Source organism: Coturnix japonica, chromosome 3 (assembly GCF_054131305.1).
Source record: "Coturnix japonica strain WE chromosome 3, WE-NBRP24, whole genome shotgun sequence".
NCBI classification, from domain to species: domain Eukaryota; kingdom Metazoa; phylum Chordata; class Aves; order Galliformes; family Phasianidae; genus Coturnix; species Coturnix japonica.
In genome coordinates this window covers 11,545,044-11,557,233 of record NC_140665.1, presented here as the reverse complement: position 1 = coordinate 11,557,233, position 12,190 = coordinate 11,545,044, and the positions used below count along the sequence as shown (strand labels likewise).

General features: G+C 45.7%; 1 protein-coding gene across 5 annotated transcripts in view; it reads left to right on the top strand.

Annotated features, from left to right (window-relative positions):
* GALNT14 (polypeptide N-acetylgalactosaminyltransferase 14) overlaps positions 1-12,190 on the top strand; it is a 60,319-nt gene that overhangs the window by 31,552 nt on the left and 16,577 nt on the right. For all 5 annotated transcript variants that reach the window (XM_015856897.3, XM_015856895.3, XM_085542722.1 and 2 more), the window contains 3 exons: positions 3,058-3,156; positions 9,921-9,988; positions 11,706-11,771. In XM_015856897.3, the coding sequence (XP_015712383.1) occupies positions 3,058-3,156; positions 9,921-9,988; positions 11,706-11,771 (233 nt within the window). The remainder of the gene's footprint in view (positions 1-3,057; positions 3,157-9,920; positions 9,989-11,705; positions 11,772-12,190) is intronic.

Genomic DNA, 12,190 nt, shown 5'->3' with positions numbered 1-12,190 from the left:
GGGTTGATGTGAGCCCCGTGGCTGCAGTGTGGAGGTAAACCCAAACAGTCTGAGTTGCATGCTGGCTAGACCATTCTCTCCCACATTTTCAATGAGAGAAGAGGGGGTAGCACAATGTGCAGTTCCATCTGCTACTCAAAACTAATATGTAGAGAACACGTTGGAAGTGGATGGCAGGTGCCAAGGAAAAAGCACACTCCAAATGAGGCCAGGGATGGGCCAGAAAAGGCTGAGGTGTGGAGTTGGTCTCCAGTCATGCTGTTACCACTGAGCTGCTTGCTCTGTGTTTCCAAGGCAGGCTTTGGTGTGTTGAGGAGCATTATGAGCCAATTTAAACACAACATGGGTTGAAATGCTCTGGAAATTGGTGTGTTTCTGTGCTGGTATGCAAGGCTGGCCGTGCATGGAGTCTACGTGAGCATTTGATAACTTGATCGGGAGCAGGAGGTCAAAACAAACCACGAGAGATGTCTTCAGAACGGTGTCTTTGGAGGTCTGTGAGGTGCTGAGGTGCCCTCAGCTGTAGCACTGCCCCAGTTTGGGATTTTGCATGAGGTCTTTGCAGCTTCTGCTATGTAACAACTTCACTTTTGAAATAATTTCAAATTGGAATGGGAAATAAACCTTAGAAAAATGAAACTTAACGTTAGATGAAAACTTGACTTCTTGGCTTTGGGGATGGAAGCAGAATAGTCTGTGCATGTCGATGTTCTCTACTGGGTGGTTTGAGCCCCTCCAGCTGCACTGAATGAGTGCAGCTCCCACCTTGCAGGCTACTGTACATCCCTGCTAGCACTCTCAGTGCTAACGCTGCTCCCCAATCCTGCTGCAAGACTTTAAAATTCAATGTTAAATGGCTTCAGCCTGTAAGCTTTGTCACATTGCAAAGATAAGCAATGCAGTTATTACATCATTTGGGAGGGTTATTTTGTTGTTTTTTTTTAGGGAACAATCTTAAAAAAAAAATCAACAAGAATCTTTCAAACTTTCTTTGTTTCCTGAATAGGTTGTGGGTGGGGTTTTTTGCTTCTTTCTTTTTTTCTTGTTGGCAATTGGGTGACCTATGAAATACCATAAGCAGCACAGAACGTTTATCTGGTGACAGCCTGAGGTAGTACAGGCAGCTCTTAGCAGGTTTATTTTCATTATTACAGCAATTTTAGGGCTGCATACTGCAATTTGCACTTGCAGTGAGGTATTAAATTGAAATTACCCCAGATGTAATTGTCACACAAAATAATTCTGGACATGGTGGATTTAATGCTTTTCCAAGCTGTGGTTTTTATTACCCAAGCAAGTGCCAAAAAACCACTTAAGCTGAAATCTGCTTTCTCAGGAGCCAGAATGTGTAGCTGTTGTTAAATTGGGGGGGGGTTGAGAAGCAGGAAGAGGGCCAATGGGAGGAAACAAACGTCGTGTAATGCAGGGCATGCAAGCAGCAGTGGCCATTGCCTATGCAGTAGTGGCAGCGCAGTCAACCATCCCATCTTTGGGATGTTACAAGCCTCATTGAACAGAAGTTAGGGGCGAGTCATAGAGCTGGTGACCAAGCTTTCGGTGTGCTCGTGTATGAAGCTTTAGTGCTTTCTGCGTGCATGAGGTCTAATTGGGCTGACGCAGCATGTACAAATCTGGAGTTTTAAAGGCAAGTTGCCTTGCACAGGGAGCTCTCAGCACATCGCTACAGGCTCAGCTGGTGTGCAATATCCCCAGCTCTCCCAGGGGTGGCTGATACATACCCTGGAGCTTTATTTATTAGCTTCTTAACTATTGTAGTAACATATTGATGGCTTGGTATTTTCCACCCTCTTTTGCTCTTCTCCTGAAATAGCTTCCCTTGTTAGCTACGCAAACTCCCCCGCCTCGTGCTGGAAGTAAGTGGAAGGACACACAGCTCAAAACAGCTGGGAGATAATTGTGTATAAATAGCACAGGGAGAGTGACTGGTACCGTCTGTCACCGCGGCTCTGCAAAGCAAGTGAGAGCCTAGCCTGCACCGTGACAGCAGTTTGCTTCTTGTGATGTCAGGTTGGGAAAGCTCAGCTGCAGTGCGTTACTGAGAGGTTCAAGGGACCAATGAGATAAGTAGCTTAGAATTATTAAGGCTGGAAAAGGCCACTAAGGTCATCAAGTCCAACTGCCAACCCATCCCCACCATACCCACTGACTGTGTCCTTCAGTGCCACATCTCCATGGTTCTTGAATGCTTCCAGGGATGGTGACTCCACCACCTCCCTGGGCAGCTGTGCCACTGCTCTTTCTGAGAAAAATTTATTCCTAATATCCAACCTGAACCTCCCCTGGATCAACCTGAGGCCATTTTTGTCCTGTTGCTGTTATGTGGGAGAAGAGGCCAACCACCACCTCACCACAACCTCATTTCTGTCATTGTAGAGGTCAATAAGGTCTTCTCGAGCCTCCTCATCTCTAGACTGAACAATCCCAATCTGTCAGCTGCTCCCTGTAACACATGTGCTCCAGACCCTTCACCAGCTTCATTGCCCTTCTCTAGACACTGGCACCTTGACATCTTTCTTGTAGTGAGGGGCCCAATTTGAACGCAGAACTCAAGGTGCAGCCTCACCAGTGCCAAGTACAGTGGGATGATCAACTCCTTAGTCCTGCTGACTGCACTATTCCTGATACAGAAGGGCATGGCCTGGTGCTGGTTAGTAATTCAGAAACATATTTTGCATCCCTGAGATGTAACTTTGATGGATGAGGATGTTGCCATATGGAGCAATGTTATCAACGTTTCTCCTGCATGCAGAGTGGGCATGCACCTTTGGGGTCCTTTGAGGATGGACATTGCATTATAATTGGATGAATGATGATTTTTTGGGGGAGGTTAGTGACTATGCTAAAAGAACTGGATAATCATGAGAAATCTGGCTCGGTCAAGTGAAGGCAGGATTTGGAAAAGGGTTTGAGTGAAACAGTAAGAAAGCAACAACTGAGTTAGTATGTGCTGGAGAGCTCTCTGCTCTTCTTGTGTTCATGACCTCCCACCTTGGACTTCAGCACCTGAAGGCTCTTTTCCTCTTTCTCTCCTGCTAGGTGTACAACTCTGCGCTATCGCCAGGATCTCCCTCCCACCAGCATTGTCATCACCTTCCACAACGAGGCCAGGTCTACTTTGCTGAGGACTATTCGGAGGTAAGAGCTCTTTGTCTCCTAAAGCACAGTTGTAATTGCTTTTAGAAGTGAGTAGGCTGGAGTTTTGTGTGAAGAAAGGCAGAATGTGCCAGCACTCACTGCAGCAAAGTGAATAGACCCACCAGCTATGATCTCAAACAATTACCAGGGGAAATTAGCATGAAATTTGGTCTCTGAGTAGTAGGTTTTACAGAAAGGTACTCAGGAAGCAAGTAGTTGTGCTGGCTTTTCAGGGTCTAGTATTGGGCTCCCTTAGGGGAGAGGCAAGAGATTATTACAGAGCCTGGAATAACAGCTTCTAAATGCAGCTGGGTACCAGTGCACAGCTCTGTGCTGTCCCTGTTGCCTAGGGGTGGCCATCGTTTTGCAAATCTCTGCTCTGGTATTGCTGCTTGAGCTTCTCCACTAAGCCATCCAATGCCAGAAAGGCTTTACTAATTGAGAAGCTCTAATTGTACACATGCAGACAAGATTTTTAAGGATGGTTTCTGTTCTCTTCTGGGTGCACTTTAGAGTGCTCTGGGAATGTGGCCATTCTTTAATTTGTTGGTTTATTCTTGGCTGGATTTCGCTGTCATGGGTAGAGGCAAGGCTTCATTTTCACTGCAGACTTTAAAAATTAGTGTTTAATCCCAGCATGTGCCTTGCTGCAAGTTGTCTTGAGGGAAGATGTAATGAAATGTGTCCATCACACCTTTCTTGGGCCTGTGTCTAGGTCTCTGCTAGTTCTGTTCTCTGCTGTCTGCCAGTACTAAATATTTTACAGCCATGTTTCATGCTCACATAGTGAAGACTTGGTTAGCAGCAAGCTGTAAGCTCTAAGGTCCTCTAGATACATAGGGGTGGCTCTTGGTTGCCAAGATTTCAGCCCTGCCCTGTTCGTTATCATGTCCTCAATAAGCACTCCTCTAGAAGCAGCATCCTTCCTCAGGTGGGTGCACTCCATGCCACAGGCGAGTTTGACAGTCCTGAAATTGAATTCCTGCTTTGCTTTGTGGTTTCCTGCCCAATTTCATCTCCTTCAATTCACACTTAATAACCTATTGCTGCTTTCTCTGTCTAGGGTGAGTGGATTTTGGGTGTGCACAGCACTGATGCTTCATACTGTGTACCAACTCCTTCATCCCAAACCTTCTCTTTTATCTTTACAGTGCCCTGCTTGGTGCTGTCATCCTCCAGACTCCCCTATAACAAGGATGGCAAGGCAAAACAAAGCACAGTCCTCTAGCACATCTATAATGTGGGAAGTGTGGGGACAGTCTCATCTCTTCCATATCTTGGCACTTGACTCTTCTGGCAATTATGATCAGGAGTGGTGCTGCCACATAAGAAATGTTAGACATTATGCCTGAATTCCCCCAGTTGCCATGCTGTGCTCCCATGAGCTGGCTTTTAGGAAATGGCACTTTTTCTCCTAGTCCCAGTTGTTTGGAGATGACCTCCCTGAAACAAGTTTTCCCACAGCACTCGGGTTTCCAGTGATCCCTCTAGCCCTTGGTAGCAAGTTTTCCTCGTGACATGACTCCCCTCTGGCCATGCCTGTGCTTGTATTGCCATTTCTCTGCCTGTGTTTGGATCCAGCTGAGAGTTCATCTGCCTCTTCATCCACTGTGGGTTCATTTGCTGTGCCTTCTGACTGATCTGTAGAAGCAAATGCTTAGTTTAATTAGGTCTTCCAGATAACTCCATCCCATGGTGGCTGTAACAACATGGATCATTTTCCATTGGCCAGACAGAACAAACAACGTCCTCCTGAGGAAGCTTCATGCCTTTTAGAACAGTTTGTGACTAAGTATCTCCAAACACTGCCAATCAGTGGTCCCTGTTCTCATCATTATATCTCCATGGTGCACTCTTGATGTAACCCAGGTGGCAGGTGAGGAACGGAGAGGTGATTTGTTGGCAGTTGTTGGAAGATTTGGGATTACACACCTGGTTTCCTGAGTGAGTTAAGTTTCCCACTCTGCTGCAGAATGAATGCTATTAACCTCAGTCACAGGAGGAAGGAATTGTGCAAAGGCTGATTGTTGGGCTTGTCCAAACCAGAGCATTGGGGAGCGCTTCTCGCAGGACTACTTATAAAGAGGAGGGATGAAGCTATTCATATAGCTTAGCTTGGGATCCCAAAAGCTTACCACGCACTGAGGCTGAGGAGCATAGCAGGTTCTGTGGTTTCACTTGGTTCCTGATAGGGATGGCAGTGCTCTAGCCCATGATATAGAGATGCCAGCGTGTGGCCTCTGCAGCAGCCCTTACGCCAGGCACATTGCAGGCGTTTGCTACAATTTGCTGATGAGCCATTTGCGTCATCTAAATGCTGAGAAAAGCCAGCGGGCTGTGTGGAATAATGGATTAATTAAAGGTTTTGTGATCTTTTCTCTGGCCATTTGCCAGTTGGAAGCATGAGGGGAAAAAAAACCAAAAGCTAAGCTAATGGTATGCCCACATCTCTGCAAATGATGTTGTCAGCATCTGTGGATGTGTATGCAGCTATGCTTGCGATACTTAAAAGTGTCCAGGTAGTAAGGACTGAGTATCATAACAGAGAACTGGCCGGAGGGAAGGAGATGGTGAATAGCAAAGTGGCTCTTCGTATTTGTGGAAACTGCTGCTGGGTTCTTATTGGAGCTGCTCACTTTTGGAGTGACCCCGAGCAAGTCTCTTATTTTTGTACCTGTGCTCATCTATGTCCAGCTCTGAGGCTCATTGCATTAAAGGTGGTGACTCTTTGGTAGTATGGAACAGGACTGCATGGGTAAACCCCAGGAGGAAGGAAGGGAAGAAGCAGTGATATAGAGACCCCTTTTGGGGATAATTTAAATGTCTTTTTCTCCTTCTCTCTCTACCCTTCTCTACTGAGGAGATTGATTTATTCATATATTTATTCCTCAGATTTGCAGCTGGAGACCTCAGAGCAGGAAAAGGGAGGCTTCATTATTTACCTTGTGCTGACAAACCAAAGCATGTCCTTTGGCAGGCGTCCCAATGCGAATGCTGTGAATACCACATCCAATATTTAGATCCCTAATTAGAGGGTAGAATATTACACCTGTCACTTTCCTGGCGCTTGCAAGAAAGAAGGGCAATGCTGCGCGCTACCAACACCTCACTCCTGCTCACGTGCAGATACCTTGCCTGCATTCCAGTGCTCTCAAAACAGGGAAATAGCATAGCCAACGCCTCCTTACTCCAACAGCATGTAGCACTGTACAGATTCTGTGCCCTAACTGAAGTGAGGCTGATTAAAGGAGCAAAAACAAGCCAGGTGTTGCTCAGAAACTGTATAATTAGCACTTTGGGGTATTTCATTTATTTATTTATTTGCTTAAGCCCTGGACTTTTCTTTTTCTTCTTCTTTTAATTTGCTAATCATCTCTCACGGTGAGTAAGTACACAGTGCCAAAAGCACTTTTACCTTCTGATGTTAATGCAAGAGAACTCTTGAATTTCAAAGAGCGTGGTGGGTATTTGAAAGAATAAAATGTGAGAGCTGCGGTGTAATCAAAGCTCATTATGGTTATTCTTGGTGTGATGTCTCTCTACCTCCATAATTAGTCATTTTCAGTTATTGAAGCGGTTCATTTTGGTGAGTGTTTCCTCTCCTTGCTCTTGTCCTGATTTTGATAATTGTGACCCTTGGTCCTTCCAGGGCTCTATTTTACTCCCAAAGGCTTTCTCTCTGGCTTTCTCCCTTCTGGTTTTTTTTCCCCCTAAGAGTCCCACTGTGTTGCCATGGAGAGAATTAACAGGTTCATAGGTTAATATCCATAAGCCAACCCTGCAAAGCAACTAGTGTTTTGGGTGACCAAAAAAAGAATAAAAAAAAGCCATCCTTCTGTCAGAGAGTTTGAACTGCCCTGTGAAAACATTTTTTATGACTCAGGATGAGATTTGCATGGGTAGCTGTTTGGAGGGGGAGTTGTTGGATCTGATGCTTGTCTCTGGGTAGACTGGAAAGGATCTGAACAAAATACTGATTAAAATTTTCACTGAGGGAGTGGTGAGGTGCTGGAACAGGCTGCCCAGAGAGGCTGTGGATGCCCCATCCCTGGTGGTGTTCATGGCCAGATCAGATGGGGCCCTGGACAGCCTGAGCTGGTGCCTGATTGGCAACTCTGTTGGCAACTCTGCCTGTGGTACAGTGTTGGACCAGGATGGTCTTTGAGGTCCTTTCCAACCAAGCCATTCTTATGATTCTGTAAGACACTGAGGAGTAGAATTTGATCTGATTGTGAAAATGTAGCATGAAATTCTGCATGGTTACAGATGCATAATATCTGCTCAATCCACTGAAACAAAGAGAATTTCTGTACTAACTTTGCAAGATAATTCAGCAGAGAATCCGTTCTTAATGGGTTGAATAAGCTTAAGCACTAGAAGCTGTGTTTTTTTTTGTTTTGAGAGCGGTTTAAGAAAGAAAGTATTGTGCTCTGGAGCTCCACAGAACTTAAAAGCTGTTTTGATTTGCTAGAAAATGTCCATCACTGCAGCAAATCTACCTACGTTTGATTTCAAGGAGAAGAAAATCTATAAATAACGGAAGGACTTCAAAGCACTATAATATTATCTTGGGATTTTACCTATATAAATGCAGAAGAAAAAGAAAGTGCACAAACACACACACACAAAAGAAGATAAAATACAGAATAACAGTAACAACAAAACCAAAGCTAAGCAAAGTTCCATGAAGTAGAAAAGCTGGTATTAAATTTTTAAAGATGCTTTGTAGACGGTCTTTAGAAAATTCCCTTAACATCAAAAATATGAAGGATTCAGTGTCCTGAATAAGGTAGAAAATGTGTTGGAGAGGTAAATTTGGCTTTGCTGGAAAGCCATTTGGGGCTTGCAGATGGCTTTGGACAGATTGGCAAGGGTGGTAATGAGCCCAAAGCCCACAGAAATCAGTGAACATCAGGTCCCTTAAAGCTGTGATAGATCTCTGGAACACACTCTTTAGAGCTTTCTTCAGTAGGGCTTTAGGATGGTTTCACTCCTCCAAATCAATTGGAGGGGGATATTCACGCAGGGGAAAACAGAGGCCTCAACTTGACTAATTTAAGCTGGGGTGATCCATGCTTGGAAGATGTCCTCTGTGACTAAGAGGTAAACTTGCTGTATTCCCGAATTTTAGATGCCTGCAGTTAACTGGAGGAGATCCCACCATACTTGTGGCACCCTTTATGGAGACTGCTTGAAAAATAAAACCAGGTGGTGGTCAATGGCAAAGCCTTCAGCTGTGAAACCTTAGTTTTAGGCAGGGAGCCCCAAGGTGAGCTCAAGATGCCCAGATGGGATACAGCGGTGACCACCGCTGCTGAAGGTGTGGTGCACAGCATTAGGGGCACATGCTCCAGTGTATGGGGTGGCAACCTGACTGAAGAGCAGGGTTTGTCCCAGGCTGGAGGCACTCCTTGAAAGCTGTCCTTTCTGGTTCATTTTCCATAGTGGGTACCTTGGGGTAATTTTTCCAAGGCATCACTGCTAAGTGCCCAGATCTGCAAATACAGCCCAGTGTAGTGGCTTTCATTGACTTATCCTTATAGGCACCCCCTGTCTGTAGAGTTCAGCCCTGCATTGCACTTCTGGCAGCCGAGGCTGCACAAGGAGGCTGGGTGGATGCTGGCTTTGGATGCTGCTTGCTGCCTCCCTGCTCCCACTCTCAGCAGGCTCTTTGCTGGCTTTTTTTTTTTTTTTAACAAGGCTGCTACTTTTTTTTCCTGCAGGTTTCACCAAGTTAGGTTTCCAGGCAATCAGCACTTGTTAACTATTCCACTGAGCATGATATTGCTCTCCTGTTTCTCCCTTACTGACTCTCAGCTGTGGTAATTTGCTGAACTCAGCTGTCAAGTATGGGCATTTTTATTATTATTTAATAACAAACCTATTAATAATAATAATTAAAACACACTTGACAGGTGGGAACAGCACGTCTAACTGGCTCTGTATACCCTAGGTTTCTTTGCCCCTCCCATCCAACCTTAATTTGAGAAACATCTGAAAGGTGGGAATTAACGGACATGGTGGCAATGGGTTGATGGTTGGACCAGATGATCTTAGAGGTCTTTTACAACCTTAATGACTCTTGAACACTGCCAGGGACGGCGATTCCACCACCTCCCTGGGCAGCCATTCCAGTGCCTGACCACTCTCTGAGGGAAAACGTTTATCCTTATGTCTAATCTAAACCTCCTCTGGTACAACTTGTGGCCATTTCCTCGGGTCCTGTTTGTTGCCTGGGAGAAGAGGCCAAACCCCTCCTCATCACAACCTCCCTTCAGGAAGTTGTAGAGTGCAACGAGGTCTCCCCTGAACCTCCTCCTCTCCAGACCAAACAATCCCAGCTCCTTCAGCTGCTGCTCATTTTCTCTGTGTTGGCCTGGCTGGCAATGGGCACCATGTAATTAACCCAAGGAGAGACGTAAAGATGATGGAAAGAAAATTTGGTGCAACATGCATGAAGAAGCCTCTTCCTCCAGGTGTTCTGGGCTGCTGTCCTCTGCTCACAATGGTGATAAGAGTTAATCCCACCTGTTTCCCAAGAATATCAGATGCTCAGCTGTTGGATCAACCTGTGAGCAGCTGATAGCTTGGCATTGCAGGTTACTGAAGCAGAGACCAGTTTCTGGGTCTTCTCTTGTATACTCTTCCTAAAAACATAAATCTGGCCGTTTTTGCAAAGACTGGTTCCCAGGCTTTTCTTTCCCATCTACTGGGCTGATGAGTCGGTCAAACACTGCCACAGATTTTCTCCCTTTGTCTTCTAGTGTGATGAACCGCACCCCAGTGCACCTCATCCATGAAATCATACTGGTGGATGACTTCAGCGACGATCGTAAGTGACCCCCTGTTAGAAGTGGGCTGCTCAGCTGAAAGGGGTTGTGTGAGGTCCACATTTTCAGTGAGAGGGGAGAGAGTTTGTTGAGAAGAAAGGAAATTTAAAGCTCTGTAGGTGTGCATAGGAAATCTTGTTGCCCCACGTCTCTGCTGCTATGTGGAAAATTCAAATCCCATACGATCAAATTTGTTCTAAGGATAATAATACTGGAAAAGCAAAATCATTTTTATGCCGAGTAGATGTGAATCTGATCCATACCTAGCTGTGCTGTGCTGAAGGTACACACTCAATCTGGCTTTCAGCAGCAGCCAGGAGCAATTTTGGGTTCTTGGCACTTGGGCATGCATCTGCTCCCTCCATCTTCCCCATGACAGCCTGGCCCCCCAGCATATATTCTGTGCATGTTTATGTAGGTGGCAAGAAGTTCCTGATTGATTTTTCTCTGCTATAAACAGGAGTGGAATAGGATTTTCTGCATGAGCTGCCAATTTCTGAAATGCCTTACCTATAGTGCTGTATATGACACAGCCCACATCCTCTTGCTGCTTCCTGCTGGTTAATAGGGCGAAAATCAATAGGTCTAATCTCTAGCAGAAGTCCATAGCTGAGGCTGTGTGAGCTCTCAGGGAATGACCCTGGTTGTCTTCAGCTAAAGAATTTGGCGTGCAAGCAAATGAAAGACCTTGGTGCAAAGTAAGTGCCCATAAAAAAAAGTCTTAGGCATGAAAAGGATAAAGCGTTACATCTTGATTGAGTGGTCTGTGGCTAAATTGGTACCACCTTGGAGGATGTTAGGAGCAGATTTCAGACTCATTTACTGGCTGTCTCTCTTCCCAGCCTTGCCTGGCAATCAGCAAAACAGTGGCCAGCATTGTTTGTGGTGAGCTTGAGAGCCACTCCAGCAGATTGGAGACTGGGCTGGGCAAGTCTGGGAACTCTTTGCTGCATGAAGTCAGCTCTTCTCAACTGTCTTGCATCTGGCCCCTTCTTTCCTGTGATAGTCTGAGTCTCCTAGTATATGTTTTGCATACATTTACATAAAATGTATGTATTTGCATAACATGATATAAACACGTGGTCAGTTTTCCCTCCAATCCACTCCAAGCAACAGGTGCTTTTATCTCGTGTCCAATTGTGACTAATTTCTTACCATTGTCAGCCTCTCAGAATATTCTGAGTTGGAAGGGACCCACAAAGGTCATGGAGTCCAACTCTTTGAGCTGTCGTTCACAGGGACGTGGTTGCTCAACATGCAGATGGCACATGCATGTGAATTCCCACTATCCCCATCAAGCTTCCACTGTATAGATGTAGCAAACCTCTGCTGCCTTTACTCTTTAGCTACATGCAGATAACCTCAGCTCTGTGTGTAAGTTGTGGGGGATACTGGTATGATGATGTATCTGCAAAACAAAAAAAAAAGATTGCTGGAGTAGGAAAAACGCATTTGGAGGAGCATGCGTGGGGTGTGAGTTCAGAGTGCTGAGCTGAGTGTTCCTGCCCATGTACCCAGCCCAACTCCTGCTCAGTCGTCTTCTCCCCTGCTAATGGAAAGTTGGCCAAGGAACGATGAAGGCAGCTGCAGATGGGATCAAAGGGCCACAGGTCTGGTTGGTCTTGGGGCTTGCTGGAACTGCTGCTCAGGTTTTAGGGGCCATTTTTGTGACCACCTGAGTGCTGATGGGTGATGTTGCTTCCCTCTGTGCTTCCAAAGCTGATGACTGCCGCCTGTTGGCCAAGCTACCCAAGGTGAAGTGCCTGCGGAACAGACAGCGTGAAGGTAAGGGCCAGCATCCTGAACCCATGAGGTGGTGAGGAATCCAGACTTTGGGAGGTGAGAGAGAGTGATGGAGCAGGTGGGCAGGGAGGGCGGCTATTCCAGCAGATGGAGAGGACAGGGCAAAGCACTAGTAATAGGAGACATGAGAGAGGGCTGGGATTGGTATGGATTTTACCCCTCTCTCCCTGAAAAAAATAGGTCTGTTAAGATATCTGAGATGGTTCGGCTGTAGCTTATTACCCAGAAAATTAGAACAGGCAAAACAAACCCTCCAGACTTCTTTTTAAAGATGTTTGCACTAATGAAAGAGATGAGAACTGCTCCTGCTGCTTCTGCGGGAACTTAAAACAACAACAACAACAAAAAGTAATTAATTATATTTTAAAGATAGAAAAGGGCTGTGTGGAGGATGAATGTAT